General features: G+C 46.7%; 1 pseudogene and 1 gene segment (V, D, J or C); both read left to right on the forward strand.

Annotated features, from left to right (window-relative positions):
* Positions 1-318: 318 nt before the first annotated feature.
* On the forward strand, positions 319-885 carry LOC123621808 (the record flags this gene model as incomplete). The annotated part of the segment is given in 2 exon segments: positions 319-443; positions 548-885. Coding segments are annotated over 2 exon segments (384 nt in total), but the record flags the coding sequence as incomplete, so codon positions are not given.
* A 1,145-nt stretch (positions 886-2,030) lies between these two features.
* LOC123643469 lies at positions 2,031-5,987 on the forward strand (annotated as a pseudogene). Its single transcript, XR_006736801.1, has 2 exons — positions 2,031-2,047; positions 5,576-5,987. The product of XR_006736801.1 is annotated as an immunoglobulin heavy variable 3-23-like (transcript).
* Positions 5,988-15,365: the final 9,378 nt, after the last annotated feature.

Raw genomic sequence — 15,365 nt, forward strand, 5'->3', positions numbered from 1 at the left:
AATTATAGGCCCAGACACTGAGCCTAAATCTTCCCAGATCTGTGCTACTTGACGTACCAGACACCCTCGATACCGATTTCGGACTACGTTTATGTCTCTAAAATACACGAACACTGACACCTACAGCACATGGTTTATGTGTGTTTGTAAATTGGATAAGTGAATAGGAGTCAATTATTTATCACAGTACAGTCATGTAGCTTTTCTCTGTATCCTGCCCTCTCCTCAGCCACCCCACCAAGTGCTTGGTATATAGCAGGGGACATGCAAATAGGGCCCTCCCTCTGCTGATGAAAACCAGCCCAGCCCTCACCCTGCAGCTCTGGGACAGGAGCCCCAGCCCTGGAATTCCCAGGTGTCCCCATTCGGTGATCAGCACTGAACACAGACACTCACCATGGAGTCTGGGCTGCGCTGGCTTTTCCTTGTTGCTCTGTTACAAGGTAATTCATGGAGAACTGGAGATATTGGGAGTGGGAGGGGATGTGAGGGAGAGAAACAGGGGTGTGTGTGGCAGTTTGTGACCAGGATGTGTCTGTGTTTGCAGGTGTCCAGTGTGAGGTGCAGCTGGTGGAGTCTGGGGGAGGCTTGGTCCAGCCTGGAGGGTCCCTGAGACTCTCCTGTGCAGCCTCCGGATTCACCTTTGATGACTATGCCATGAGCTGGGTCCGCCAGGCTCCAGGGAAGGGGCTGGAGTGGGTCTCAACTGTTTATACTGATGGTAGCACAAGCTACGCAGACGCCGTGAAGGGCCGATTCACCATCTCCAGAGACAACGGCAAGAACACGCTGTCTCTGCAAATGAACAGTCTGAGAGCCGAGGACACGGCCCTGTACTACTGTGCCAGTGACACAGTGAGGGGACATCAGTGTGAGCCCAGACACAAACCTCCTGCAGGGCAGCGCGGGGCCGCCAGGGGGCGCACAAGACACGGGAGCAGAGTCAGCCCAGGGCAGGTGCAGGTGGAGGGTGAGGGCTGGTTTCCTCTTGGGGTCGTGGCTTCCTCTCCATAAAGCGGTTTCCTCTGGGGAACTTCTCTGAATTCACGATTCTGTGTTTCCCTCTGCAGTCTCTGAGTTAGATATGTTTGTGGTAATGAGAGAAAATATTGTCACTTGCTCAAAAGGCAGAGGATGAGTTCCAATCACTTTCTCCTGTCCCCAAATTGACATTAATTGTCAACAATTCTGAATAAATCCACAAATACATAAAATATTTTGTCTTGGACAGCACAATGGAGCACAGCACACAGGACTGAACGTTCCTTCTAGCCGGCAAGCAGCATAAAGTGTCGTCAGGGGCAGAGGGAGTCAGCGTCCTAAGCAAGAGAAGGAAGACCTAACTCCTCGGTCGCATGTCATGAGTGGAAGGTTTTCAGTCTCCAAGATCATCAGCTTATCCTGAAGGTCGTGGGTCAACCGTGGCCTTCAAAATACCAGAAGCTTCACTGGTTCTATAAAAATTCTCACTTTGGCATCCTCCACTGCAGTAGCCAGCAAGTGCTCCGAGCTCTGAATTGATGCTGTAGTTGTCAAATATGAACCCAAGAATTGCCTCCCTGTAATTTCACTACTGTATTTTCTTAAAAGTCCTTACTAATATTCGTTCCAATATGGCCCAAGTGCATTGCTCTGATATCTCTTCCAGTACACACATTGTCCTGGTTGAACTTCATGAGGACTTTTACAAAGATGCAGTAAAAGGCAGCCTGAAGCTGTGAGTGACAGGAGTGGCTATAACACATGAATTACTTTCAAGAATTTTTAACTCTTCCATGCAGTAGGGAGAATGCTAGTACTCACGGTATAATCTAAGTGTTTGAACTGTGCAGCTACCAAGCCATAGGGTAGTAACTGATGTGTCCTCCAGGGAGGGGACCCTAATGCCACAGTGCTCATGGTAGAACCATTGGCCAAGGGAGTTCAGGAAACTCTTAACATTGTGACATTTTCAACTTAATAATGTCAATTTGATGAACATTTTCAGAAGACTTTTAATGAATGGATGGTGTGTTTTATAAGTAGTGGTAATGCCTTACAAGCTTAGGTGCGTTTATAAACGAGCTCAAGGCTGCTTTTTCACTGTAATGATATTCTACAAGACTTGTTTAACTCCCATGCTATTATTTTTTTTGCATGATTTCCAAAGTTACATTTGTCAGATCTCTAGGGCTTAGAACTTTATCTAAAGTCCCATAGCTTGTTGTTCATTTTGATAGGGTCTCCAGAAGTTGTGAGAAACACTTTTCTTTGCAAAGCATCCCAATTTCATGCACTACTGCAAAAACATATGAATTTTATCCCAGTTTTGGCTAATCCACAAGCTCTAAAAAGTGCAATGACTTCTGTCATGAAAGCCAGTTTTACACCAGGCTGAGGACTATATTCTAATGAAAAGTTTACATTAGTAATATGAATTACTGGTTATCAACCTCCAGCTTTATTATTGACATGTGATTCATATTTCATAGAGGTTGCATTAATTTGCAGTCACACCAACAGCGTGTGAGTGTACCTTTCTCTCCACATTCATGCCAGCATATAATGGTTTGAGACTTCTTGGTAAAAGCCATTGGAGTTAGGTGATATCTCATTGTGGTTTTGATTTGCATTTCCCTGATGATTAGGGACATTGTGAATTTTTTCAAATATTTATGGGCCATTAGTTGTTGAGCGTAAGAAATATTGATTTATAGAAACGTCCCCTATATTTTTAATAACAGAAATGATTTCAGGAGTGTTGCAAGGCTTTGCCCTAAAGGAAAATGTAAACATATTAGTTCGCATATCAAAAGCTGCCTGGCCTCAGGAGGGAGTCTCAATGGTCAGTAGCAGCTGCATTCCAAGGTGATGCTGCAGTCTCAAGCCTGTGGTTTTCACCTGCTTTGAAAGACAAAGCAGGTCTTGCATGGAGCCACAGGAAGTGGACCTGATCAACAAAGACAGGCCCCAGGAAATGAGAGCTGATCAGAGATAAAAGCTGATCAATAAGATATGCTTTACTAACAGGGCCCAGACTGAACCATGCAGGTAAAGTAAATAGCATAAGGGACAGCTCATGCTTGACTTCGAAAATCTCTCTTACACAATAACCAGAGCCAAGATGTCTCTGTTTTTCCTAAGTAATAGCCTTATCATAAAACTTAGAGGTTTGCCCTAAGAAGATTTTATAACCCATTGTTCACCTAAACAGAGTTAGTTAAAAGATCTATAGAAGCCTTTTAGAAGACTTTGACCCTAAGCCAAACTACCTGTTACTATGTCAGCCCTGCTACCCCTGGCAACCAAAACTCTGTACATTATAAATATCTGTGTAAAACTTCAGTCTTGGTTGCATGTCTGGTGGGAGGGCAGGTAATCTTCTGGGCACCCTCCTTTGCCTATCTTCATAAATCTTTACTTTATAAACTATATCTTTGGCTCTGTGTCTTATTTTTATATCTGATTCCTTCTATTTTTTCATCCTTTGTGACGACCCCTGTCTGAGGGACCCCAACTTTTGCTGGGAGCCTAGCTAACGCCCCACAAACTGGCGTAGTCAGCAGGATGTTCAGATAGGGTCTTGAAGGCCAAAGGCTTTGCATCAACCAAAGAACATTCCTGTATTTCATCACCAAGGGCCTGGAGAATGCTAAAAGTCGCACACGCATCTACCCAGAGAGAGGTAAGTTGGAAATCTCCAGGACATAAGTAAGAGTTAAGATTAACATTCTGCTCAGAGTAAAATAATGAGTAAGACTATCTCTTCCGAGTATCTGAAATTGTTGAGAACTTATTAAAGAGTACTAGAGTAGTTGCCAAAAAGAAAAATCTACAGGAATTGTTTCATTTAATTTCCAAACATTGTGATTGGTTCCCACCTCCAGATGATTTCAAGCTGCAGCAACAGCAGTTGGCACTAAAACATTATGAAAAGCCTTCTCTAAAGGAATTGGACGCATGCTAATCACAGAGCTAGTGGTCTTGCGTGAGTCCTTGTGTTTGGAAAGACACACACATGCACTGGATCCAGTCAAAGTGAGTTTCTGTACCTTCCAGAGTCAAAGGTCTTAGTGAATTTGCCATCAAGTGAATCCTTCACTCAGTTAAGGAGCCCTGTGACATCCATGGTAACAACCTCTGAAATCTTTCCTCTTACTGCCACAATAGTAGACTGTGGTTGGTTAGAAATCGTTGTTCCCAGGTAGGATCATTCCTACTGGGGACACAATGTGCTCCCCTGAATCTGAGACCTGGTCTGGTGCCACTGAATTGGGGTCCTCATGACTGTGGACCAGCCAAAAATGAAAGGCCCTTTCCCACCGATAGATACTAACTCTGCTTTGGAGGCTAAGCTTGTGTGTTCCCATGGAGGCAGGGGCAATCCCTTGGGCTGAGGCAGTTTCTGGGGTTTCTCCACTGCATTCCACACTGGGAAGGTCAATTGCATCAACCACATGGCTGCGGGTGGCCAAGGGACCGAGGACAACGGCTCTGCAGTGCTCAGGCCTGAGTCACTACATCAGGGAACAAGACACAGCAACCCTCACTGCAAAATGCTGCTGTGTGTTAGAAGGATCCATAGTTCAGGTGGGAGGGGACACTAGTGAATGTCAAGTATGACCACAGGGCCACCTGCAGCAGTGGAGAGTGCAGCCTGACCACTCACACTCACAGTGTGACTTCCACAGAGATCAGGGCTGGTTACTGTCCCAGGCACGTGGCAGCCCCATGGACTGTACCTGGGCCTGTGTGGGCCTGCCTGGCAAGAGGGAAATGTAAGGACAAACTGCAGTGGATCCTTCCAGGCCCCACTTATGTGCCCTGGGCCCAACACAGAGGAAACCGCAGTTGTATTAGACAGTTTGTGAAAACCTGAATCCCCTCAGCTGAGTGAGGCTCATGTCAAAGTTAATGCACAACAGTGTCAAGGGCAGTGTGGATTTAGGCGGTCCAAACTTTGATACAGCCTTGAAGTTGTAACGTTAGAATATAGCAAACTGCCATCACGTTCTCATTACAGAAAGGGGATTTTGCAAAACCTATGAGGCATGTTCACATCGATCCTGGAGCTGGTTCAGGGCAGCAGTAGGATGTAGTGTTGGGGTGCTCAGGCCAGATACTGCAGGTGCCTCTCACCAGATATGTGCTTCGCCTTGGGCACATTGCATGACTCCTCTATGCTTCTGTTTGTACGGTTTCATCTATAAAATACCATGACCTATGAAGTCCCCCAGGATTCTCACCTTATCTTTGGGCCCTGCCGTCACTCAGCTGTCCCACCCAGGGCTGGCTATATAGTAGGGGACATGCAAATAGGGCCCTCCTTCTGCTGATGAAAACCAGCCCAGCCCTCACCCTGCAGCTCTGGGACAGGAGCCCCAGCCCCGGCATTCCCAGGTGTCCCCATTCGGTGATCAGCACTGAGCACAGACACTCACCATGGAGTCTGGGCTCAGCTGGGTTTTCCTTGTTGCTCTGTTACAAGGTAATTCATTGAGAACTAGAGATATTGGGTGTGGGAGGGGACGTGAGTGAGAGAAACAGGGGTGTGTGTGGCAGTTTCTGACCAGGATGTGTCTGTGTTTGCAGGTGTCCAGTGTGAGGTGCAGCTGGTGGAGTCTGGGGGAGGCTTGGTCCAGCCTGGGGGGTCCCTGAGACTCTCCTGTGCAGCCTCCGGATTCACCTTCAGCAGCTATGCCATGAGCTGGGTCCGCCAGGCTCCAGGGAAGGGGCTGGAGTGGGTCACAGCCATCAGTAGTCCTAGTGGTAGCAGCACATACTACGCAGACGCCGTGAAGGGCCGATTCACCATCTCCAGAGACAACGGCAAGAACACGCTGTCTCTGCAAATGAACAGTCTGAGAGCCGAGGACACGGCCCTGTACTACTGTTCGAGAGACACAGTGAGGGGACATCAGTGTGAGCCCAGACACAAACCTCCTGCGGGGACGCGCGGGGACGCCAGGGGGCGCCCAAGACACGGGAGCAGAGTCAGCCCAGGGCAGGTGCAGGTGGAGGGAAAAATAATGGTTCATTTCCTGTCAGAGTTTGGGGCTTCCTCTCTAGAAATTTCATCCTGTGACCTATCTTGTTCTGTGTCTCTTTGCTCGTCACTGTAGGCTCTGAATTAGAAACGTCTTTTTCCAGTAAATGAACACGTTCTCACCTGCACACAAGGCAGAACGTCACTCACTTGGGCAGAAGTGACCCTGCGGTTGTCACAGGGGACAGAGGCCTGAGGGAGCCCAGGGGAACCTGCTGCGCATTTTCCAACCAGACTCAGCACAGACCTCAGTGTGACCCCTGAGTGGGACAGTCTTTGGGATTCAGATTGGGACATGCAGGGACCTGGGCAGGGTCAGTGTCTCATAAAACCTAATGGTTTTAGATTTTTCTCTCCTCATTTAAAACTAAACATTCCTGATGCAGAACTAATTCAGTTCTATTTTCTTCTGCAAGTCTGTTTTCTTTCTCCCTAGGTTCTATTTTCAAAACTTATCTCCTTCTTCTCCAAGAAAATGGAGGGTGTGGTCTCCGTGTCTAAATCCCAGGGCTCAGGCCCTTTACCTGGAGCTCAGGTGTGGCCCAGGCTGTGGCTCCTGTGGGACTGGGGAAATATTGATGGGACTGTGTCACCCACCACTGCTGGGACCCTCCTGCTGTCACCTGGGCCTGGACTCACATTGGAAACGCAAGTGGCCATTAGTAGCTGAGAGAATGAGAGTGATTGGTCAAAGTGGGACGTGTCCACTGAGACTCTCACAGAGTCACCTTCAACACCTGTGGCATCGGGGAGACCTGCAGGTGGAACCTGAATGTGCTGAGCTCCCTGTGGTGGCATCCAGGTCCTTGTGACTGGTATCTTTATGGCTCCACATGATGACACAGCACCCTGCAGTCAAGTCCCTCCTGTGTGAAGTGCCTGCCCCAGATGGTCCTTTGTCCAGGAGCCTCCTCATCCTCCCCCCTCTGCTCCTCCTGACTGCCCTCTCCTGTGTCCCCCTCCTTCCTGTGGAGAGCAAACTCGTCCCCTGGTTTTACTCTCACACCCACCGTCATCAAGAGGGAACCAGGGTCATGTATTGAACAAGGATTTGTCCCTAGACAACATGGGATTTGGAAAAGATTTCTTCCAAAATATAGTTTGTCATGAGAGACTCTCATGGAAAATGAGGTGCACCGTCCATCTTAGGAAGAAATTTCCATTCTTGAGTTATTTCTATGTCTACCTGTACACACAGATATGTCCTCCTCATAAGTAGGAAACAGTTGAATGTGTGAGAGGCTTTGCCACCTTGTACAGTCCCTGCCTATGAAATGGCTACAGTCAGACAGGAAGATGGTAACACTACACTGCACATCAGGGAGTATGGAGGAAGGGACAGGAGCAGCAGGACAAATGTGCCCACTGCTCCTTTAGAGTTATTCTGTTGAGTTTAGCTATTTATATAGTATTTTTAATTGTAAATTCCTACAGCACTAAAACACACTTGATTTATGTAAAGCCCAAGAGAGCTGCAAGCTCAGGTGTTGCTGAGCACATATCATGGTGCAGGACGCTGTGGGTGGCCCTGAGGTGGCCACAGGAGAAGGGTCACTCAACGTGAGGGTGAGGAACAGGGACATTATGACAAAGAAGGCAGGTGTCCTCCTGGGGACAACAGGACACGGGGACTCTGTGGGCTGAGTCTGCAAGGGCTCGGCCAGGGGCCCCAGGGTCTGTCCTAGAGAAGTGGCATCAGATGACAGGACCTGATGTTGAGCGGTTCTGGAATAAAGTGAGGAGCAGGGAAATCAGCCTGGGGGGCTCCCCTGAGGCCTTGAGAGAGGTTGCTCTATGAATGTGACACCATCTTGGAGCAGAGGAGCAGAGAGCCACAATGGAGCAGCCACCACCCCGGACCTGTTGGATGAGATCACGTGTGTGTGGAAGCAGCACAGCTGACGCACGGCAGGAACGGATGGCGTGGATGGGTGTGGCTGCACGTGTGTGTCGTGGGAAAGTGGGATCCGTGCAGGGCAACTCAGGTCAGCGCAGGATCCTCTCTTCACAGTAGCGCAGCTCGGAATGTTCACATCTACAGTTGGCAACATGCTTATTTTCTTGGTTTATTTGCTAAAGGCAACAATATATATTTTAAATAATTTATGATTATTTCATATTTCCTGATATGTATAGTGTTTTTTTTCTCAATAAATTTGGTAAACTGTCCCTGGCAGCCTGTTTAAATATGCCCCCATCAGAGCATAGCAACCAAATCTACAAGAGAAAAATGTTTCCCAGTTGTTGATTGACAGGAGTCAGCGATTTTAGTAAGATGCATATGGTGACAGCGTGTGGAGCCACAACATGACCTTTGCAGGCACCTACCGTGAGATGCCTTCATTCTCTCCCAGTGAAACACAGCAAATGGGGACGGCTACAGCAGACACAGTTGGGTTAATCTCCTCTGTTCTAACTGCTCTTGCATAATGGGTTTCACCTTTGAACAGTCTATTTTACCTTACGTCAGCGTAAGGAGATGATACATGGGGGTCTTGTTTTGTCATACCTAAGAGTAAGTCATAATGAAATAATTTAATTTTAAGTCACTACTCGGTGAGTCAGAGCATCCAAGCCCACAGGATAGTGTTTTGGGACAATGTGTGCTATTTCCATGGTGATTTAGGCAAGCGAATCCTTTCAGCGTTTAAGGTGAAGTGGACCTCCTTGTCCCTATTATATATGGCCAAACCCATAACAATATAGGGATACTTTTCAAAAATTTTTTCATGGGATTCCTAGATATAATTGTAATCTGTGCTTCCGTATTAAGGATATGCAATATTGTCAGTAGGTGAATATCTGCCGTGAGTAAGATATTTACAGCCTTTGTCAAAGGGACTAAAAGCCAGACGACACCCTGGTATATTTTATCATACATTATTTTAGTATATTTTGGATTTCTAATTGAGTCACTCACAGACTGCTCTCTGTTCTATTGCACAGTATAACCATGGTTAATAATAATGTATTGCATATTTAAAAATAGCTGAAACATTGGAATTTAATGTTCTCACTACAAAGAAATAACAAACATTTGAGGTGATGGACATGCTATTTATGCTGATTTGATCATTCCACAATGTATACATGTATGGTTATCCCGTCACATCCCTTCAATATATAGAATTATTGTCAATCAAAAATAAATAAAATTTTACCCAAGTGCCAAAAAATACATGAGTGGATTAATAAAATGTGATATCTGTATCACATGGAGTTCTACTCAGCTACCAAAACCAATGATGATCTGGCACCTCTTGCACTACCCTGGATGAGCTGGAGCCCATCCTGCTAAGCGAGGTATCACAAGAATGGAAACACAAGCACCGCATGTGCTCACCAGCAAATCTGTGCTGACTCATCAACACTACGGTGTTCACATGGTAGTGATACTCAGTGGGTGCCCGACAGGTGGGGACGTGGGGGGTGAACTGACAAGTAATGCACGTTGAGCGCACTGTGTGGGGGAAGGGCACTCCTATAGTCCTGCCTCGGGTGGGGCAAAGGCATTATATGCAACCAAAATATTTGTACCCCATAATATTGTGAAATAAAAAAGAAATAATAAATATTTTGGATGAGGAATATGATAATTTCATTAATTTGGTCAATATGTAAGGTATATATATACAAAACACATGTTATGAGATTAAGTATATGCATTATTTTTCAATTAAAATAAAATAAAATGTTTAAATGCAACGGTACAACAAAACCCACCCAGGTACATTGCTTTTGTGCAAATTGTATAATTTCTTGTATTTTTTATTTAATTTTTAACATATCTTTTTTTATTTCATAATATTACGGGGGTACAAATGTTTAGGCTACATATATTGCCTTCCTCCCACCCGAGTCAGAGCATCAACCGTGTCCATCCTCCAGACCCCAAAGGCAATCACAGCAACAACAAAAATCAGTAAATGGGACCTGATCAAATTATAAACTTCTGCACAGCCACGGACACAATCAGGAGAGCGAGCAGACAGCCTACGGAATGGGAGAAAATACTGGCATGCCGCACGTTTTATATTCTTTGTCTTTTCATCCGTGTCTGTACGCAGATCATATGCAAACTGGTCCTTGCTGTGAAAATGTACAGACCTCTCTGGAAGCTCCATGTGATCTCTCACGGCCTCTGGGCACCTTCAATGTTCAGTGAAAGAGAGGATGGTGTGAATATTGCAGTTCTTTTTCTTTTTTTTTTTTTAATTTCAGGATACTATGGTGGTACAAATGTTTTGGTTACATTTTATGTCTTTGCCTCACCCACGCGAGGATTAGAGGCATGTCCTTCCCATCTACAATGCTCACCTCATCCATTAGTTGTGAGTTTACCCCCCTCACTACCTAATCCCTGGAAAATATTACTACCGTGTGAGCACCATAGTGTTGATCAGTTAGTGCCAATTTCATGGCGAGTACATGTGGAGCCTATTCCTCCCATCTTGTGATACCTCGCTGCAGATAATGGGCTCAAGCTCAATCCAGGAAAATATAAGAGGTGCTAGATCACTGTCGTTTCCTATAATTGAGTAATATTCCCCTGTATACATATACCAAATCTGAATGATGCCCTCATGAATTGAGAGACACTTGGGTTGTTTCCACATCCTTGCAATACTGAATTGTACTGCTATAAATATTCGGGTGCAGATGTCTTTATTATAGAATGTCTTTTGCTCTTTTCGGTAGATGGCTAATAGTGCTACTGGTGGATCTAATGGTATTTCCATTTTTAGCTCTTTGAGGTATCTCTAAATTCTTTTCCACAGAGGTTGCATCAATTTTCAGTCCCACCAGTGGTATAAGAGTCCTGCAAGTCCTGGTCTCTCTGCAGATTTCAGGTTTGTTGTAGGTCATATAACTTTTATTATCTGAAATATTAAATAAAATGTGCTAATGTATGGCTCGTGCAGGTGTGTTGATGTGAATGATGACGCTGCTGTTGTTGATGTAAAAAGAAGAAGAGCTGTTTTCTCAGCTGCCTCCTTCTCCCAGGTGAAGAAAAGCTTTATCCATAATAGCAAGGAATTGGAAACAATCCCAACATTAATCAGTAGGTTAATAAACAAGTATTTTGTCCAAATGATGCATTAGGACACTGCATCATTGACAGCAATGGCTGTGTCAGGCACACTGCAGCGTGGCTGCATCCACAGTCTGTGCTGTGAGTAAAATAGACAAAAAGCACCTGCTACATGATTCCACTGTTACAAATTCGAGAGAGTGAAAACTGAAGTAACATAAACTATGTTAGCAGGTGCCTGGCTAAAGGGAGGGAGAAGAAAGGAGAAAGAAGGAGGAATTTTAGAAGAGGAAGTGGTAACCTTGGGGGAAATGGATTTCCTCCATATGGCAGCCAGGGTGACAGTGCTGTCAGCATCTTTCACTTGTACACTTGAACTGTGCTAAGGCCACTGTGTATCAACTATTCCTCACTAAAGTTGACATGAACAATTAATAGATGATTTGGTAGAGAAGGAGCAAATAGATAATAAGGGAAATTTTAGGTTCAGTTATCTACATTAATCCCGTGTGCCAGATATTCTATATATTTTTAAGAAAAAATAAGCAGAGAGACAAGATATTGGCTTTATGTTGTTATTGTAGAATCGGGGCTCTAGAATCCACCCTAGGCATGTCCAGGTTTGGTCTCCAGTGGGTTCCAAGGACGGGATCATGGCCCAGACACTGAGATTCCCACATATATGTTTCTGGATATATCACACAACTTCCATATGTGTCTAGGCCTACTTTTACATCTGTAAAATACATGGAAACTTCACACCTACAGCACATGTTTTCTATGTGTCTATAAGTTAAATAAGTGAACATGAGCTATTAATCACAGTACAGTCACCCAGTTTTTTTCTGGTCTTGCTCTCCCTCCACTGGCTACCCAGGGCTTGCTATATAGCAGGGGACATGCAAATAGGGCCCTCCCTGTGCTGATGAAAATCAGCCCAGCCCTCACCCTGCAGCTCTGGGACAGGAGACCCAGCCCCGGCATTCCCAGGTGGCCCCATTCGGTGATCAGCACTGAACACAGACACTCACCATGGAGTCTGGGCTGCGCTGGGTTTTCCTTGTTGCTCTGTTACAAGGTAATTCATGGAGAACTAGAGATATTGGGTGTGGGAGTGGATGTGAGTGAGAGAAACAGGGGTGTGTGTGGCAGTTTGTGACCAGGATGTGTCTGTGTTTGCAGGTGTCCAGTGTGAGGTGCAGCTGGTGGAGTCTGGGGGAGGCTTGGTCCAGCCTGGGGGGTCCCTGAGACTCTCCTGTGCAGCCTCCGGATTCACCTTCAGCAGCTATGACATGAGCTGGGTCCGCCAGGCTCCAGGGAAGGGGCTGGAGTGGGTCTCATACATTAGTAATGGTGGTAGCACATACTACGCAGACGCCGTGAAGGGCCGATTCACCATCTCCAGAGACAACGGCAAGAACACGCTGTCTCTGCAAATGAACAGTCTGAGAGCCGAGGACACGGCCCTGTACTACTGTGCGAGAGACACAGTGAGGGGACATCAGTGTGAGCCCAGACACAAACCTCCTGCGGGGCAGCGCGGGGCCGCCAGGGGGCGCCCAAGACACAGGAGCAAAGTCAGCCCAGGGGACAATAATGGTTCATTTCCTGTCAGAGTTTGGGGCCTCTTCTCTAGAAATTTCAACCTGAGACCTATATTCTTTTCTGGTTCAGTGCTCTTCCCTGTAGTGTCTGAATTAGAAGCGTCTTGTTGTAGTAAATGAACACGTTCTCACCTGCACACAAGGCAGAATGTCACTCACGTGGACAGAAGTGACCCTGCGGTTGTCACAGGGGTCAGAGGCCTGAGGAAGCCCAGGGGAACCTGCTGCGCATTTTCCAACCAGACTCAGCACAGACCTCAGTGGGACTCCGTGAGTGGGACAGTCTTTGGGCTTGAGATTGGGACATGCAGGGACCTGGGCAGGGTCAGTGTCTCATAAAACCTAACGGTTTCCAGTTTTACTCTACTCATTTAAAACTCTACATTCCTGATGCAGATACATTCCACTGTATCTGTTTGTGCAAGTCCGTTTTTTTCCTCCCTAGGTTCCATTTTCACATCTTCGTCTTCTCCTTCTTCCCCCTAGAAAATGGAGGGTGTGGTCTCCGTGTCTAAATCCCAGGACTCAGGCCCTTTACCTGGAGCTCAGGTGTGGCCCAGGCTGTGGCTCCTGTGGGACTGGGAAAGATTGATGGGACTGTGTCACCCACGACTGCTGGGACCCTCCTGCTGTCACCTGGGCCTGGACTCACGTTGGAAATGCAAGTGGCCATGAGTAGCTGAGAGAATGAGAGTGATTGGTCAAAGTGGGATGTGTCCACTGAGACTCTCACAGAGTCACCTTCAACACCTGTGGCATCGGGGGGACCTGCAGGTGGAAACCTCAGTGTGCTGAGAGCTCTGCGGTGGCATCCTGGTCCTTGAGAGTGGTGTCCTTGTGGCTCCACATGATGACACAGCACCCTGCAGTCGAGTCCCTCCTGTGTGAAGTGCCTGCCCCAGATGGTCCTTTGTCCAGGAGCCTCCTCATCCTCCCCCCTCTGCTCCTCCTGACTGCCCTCTCCTGTGTCCTCCTCCTTCCTGTGGAGAGCAAACTCGTCCCCTGGTTTTACTCTCACACCCACCGTCATCAAGAGGGAACCAGGGTCATGTATTGAACAAGGATTTGTGTATAAACCACATTTGCTTTGGAAAAGATTTCTTCCAAAATGTAGTGTGTCTTCATGAGAGATCCTCATGGAAAATGCCATGCTCTATCCTTCTAATGAAGAAATTTCCATTCTTGAGTTTTCTCCATGCCTATGTCTAGACACAGTTGTGTCCTCATTGAAAGTAGGAAACAGTTAACTGTGTGAGAGGCTTTGCCACCTTGCACAGTCCCTGCCTATGAAATGGCTACACCGTCAGACAGGAAGGTGCTAACACCACACGGCACATCAGGGAGTGTGCAGGAAGGGACAGGACCAGCAGGACAGATGTGACTACTGCTCCCTTGGAATAACTTTGTTGATTTTAGTCTTTTTATTTCAGCATACTATGGGTGTACAAAACTTTAGCTAATGCATATTTCCCTTGCCCCACCTCCCCCTGAGTCAGAGCTTCAAGCGCGTCCATTCCCCAGACCCCAAAGGCAATCACAGCAACAACAAGAGTAAGTAAATGGGGCCTGATCAAATTAAAGAGCTTCTGCACAGCCACGGACACTGTCAGGAGAGCAAACAGACAGACTGGGAGGAAAGACTCACATGCCACACATTTTATACACTTTACGTGTTTCCATCCATGTCTATATGCAGATCATATGCAAACTGGTCCTTGCTGTGAAATGGTACAGACCTCTCCGGCAGCTCCAGCTGCTCTTTCATGGCTTCTGGGCATCTACAACGTTCAGTGACAGAAAGTATGGTGTGAATGTTTTGGTTCTTTTTTCTTAACATCAGAAAGAGTAATAGGGGGTGGGCACCAGTATCCGTGTTTCCACTAAATCCACCTTAGAAGACATGCAACTGCCGGTCTCTTTCTCCAGGTGCATACTTTGTCCGCAGACCCTCATGCTCACCTACGTGGGGAAGATGAGAATGTCCACCCACTGACTGTCCCCCACTGCACACACATCCCAGTGTCTCCAGGCTATGGGAGGGTGGCATCTGTGTGTGGGAGCAAATGTCCTGGGGTGATGTCCTGTCTATGCTTCCCCAGAATCCCACCATAGTGGGTGATGTGCTATGAAAATGCTGTTGGCCACCTGAGCAAAAGCTCATGTAGATGTGCAGAGGTGACATCTATTTTGAAATAAACTTTGGAATCTGGCTTGAAATGACAGATGATTGCACCTTCCGATGATCTGGGAATGGGCTGGCGACAGGCAGAACTGGGGCAACTGTGGCTTTGTCTAATAACAGCCTGGCGCTCGGTCACTGCACTGAGTGCAGTGGGGACCCCAACACACACTCGCATATTGCAGCGACTGAGGTCCTATACTAATGCGTTTCATTATCATTGAGCCAATTATGCATTTAAGTTGCATCTGTGTACATGTTGTGAAAGCCTGGGAGTTCCAAAGAATACTCCAGTGGAATTACTGGCATCTAAACATATTCCTCCCTTACTCACTGTGTAAACGCAGCCACACCCTAATGCTATAGTCCCTGCCCTTGCAAAGACTGTGACTGTTTCCTGCCCTGCTAATCTTTTGTGTGAGAAGCTTAAATGTGTTGGGCAGCACCACGTGTTCCTCAGATGGGGCGCTGGGAGTGAAGCCAGATAAAGTGCAGGGCTGGTGCTATGCCTACTCCTGCTCCTGT

This window comes from Lemur catta, chromosome 1, assembly GCF_020740605.2.
Source record: "Lemur catta isolate mLemCat1 chromosome 1, mLemCat1.pri, whole genome shotgun sequence".
NCBI lineage: Eukaryota > Metazoa > Chordata > Mammalia > Primates > Lemuridae > Lemur > Lemur catta.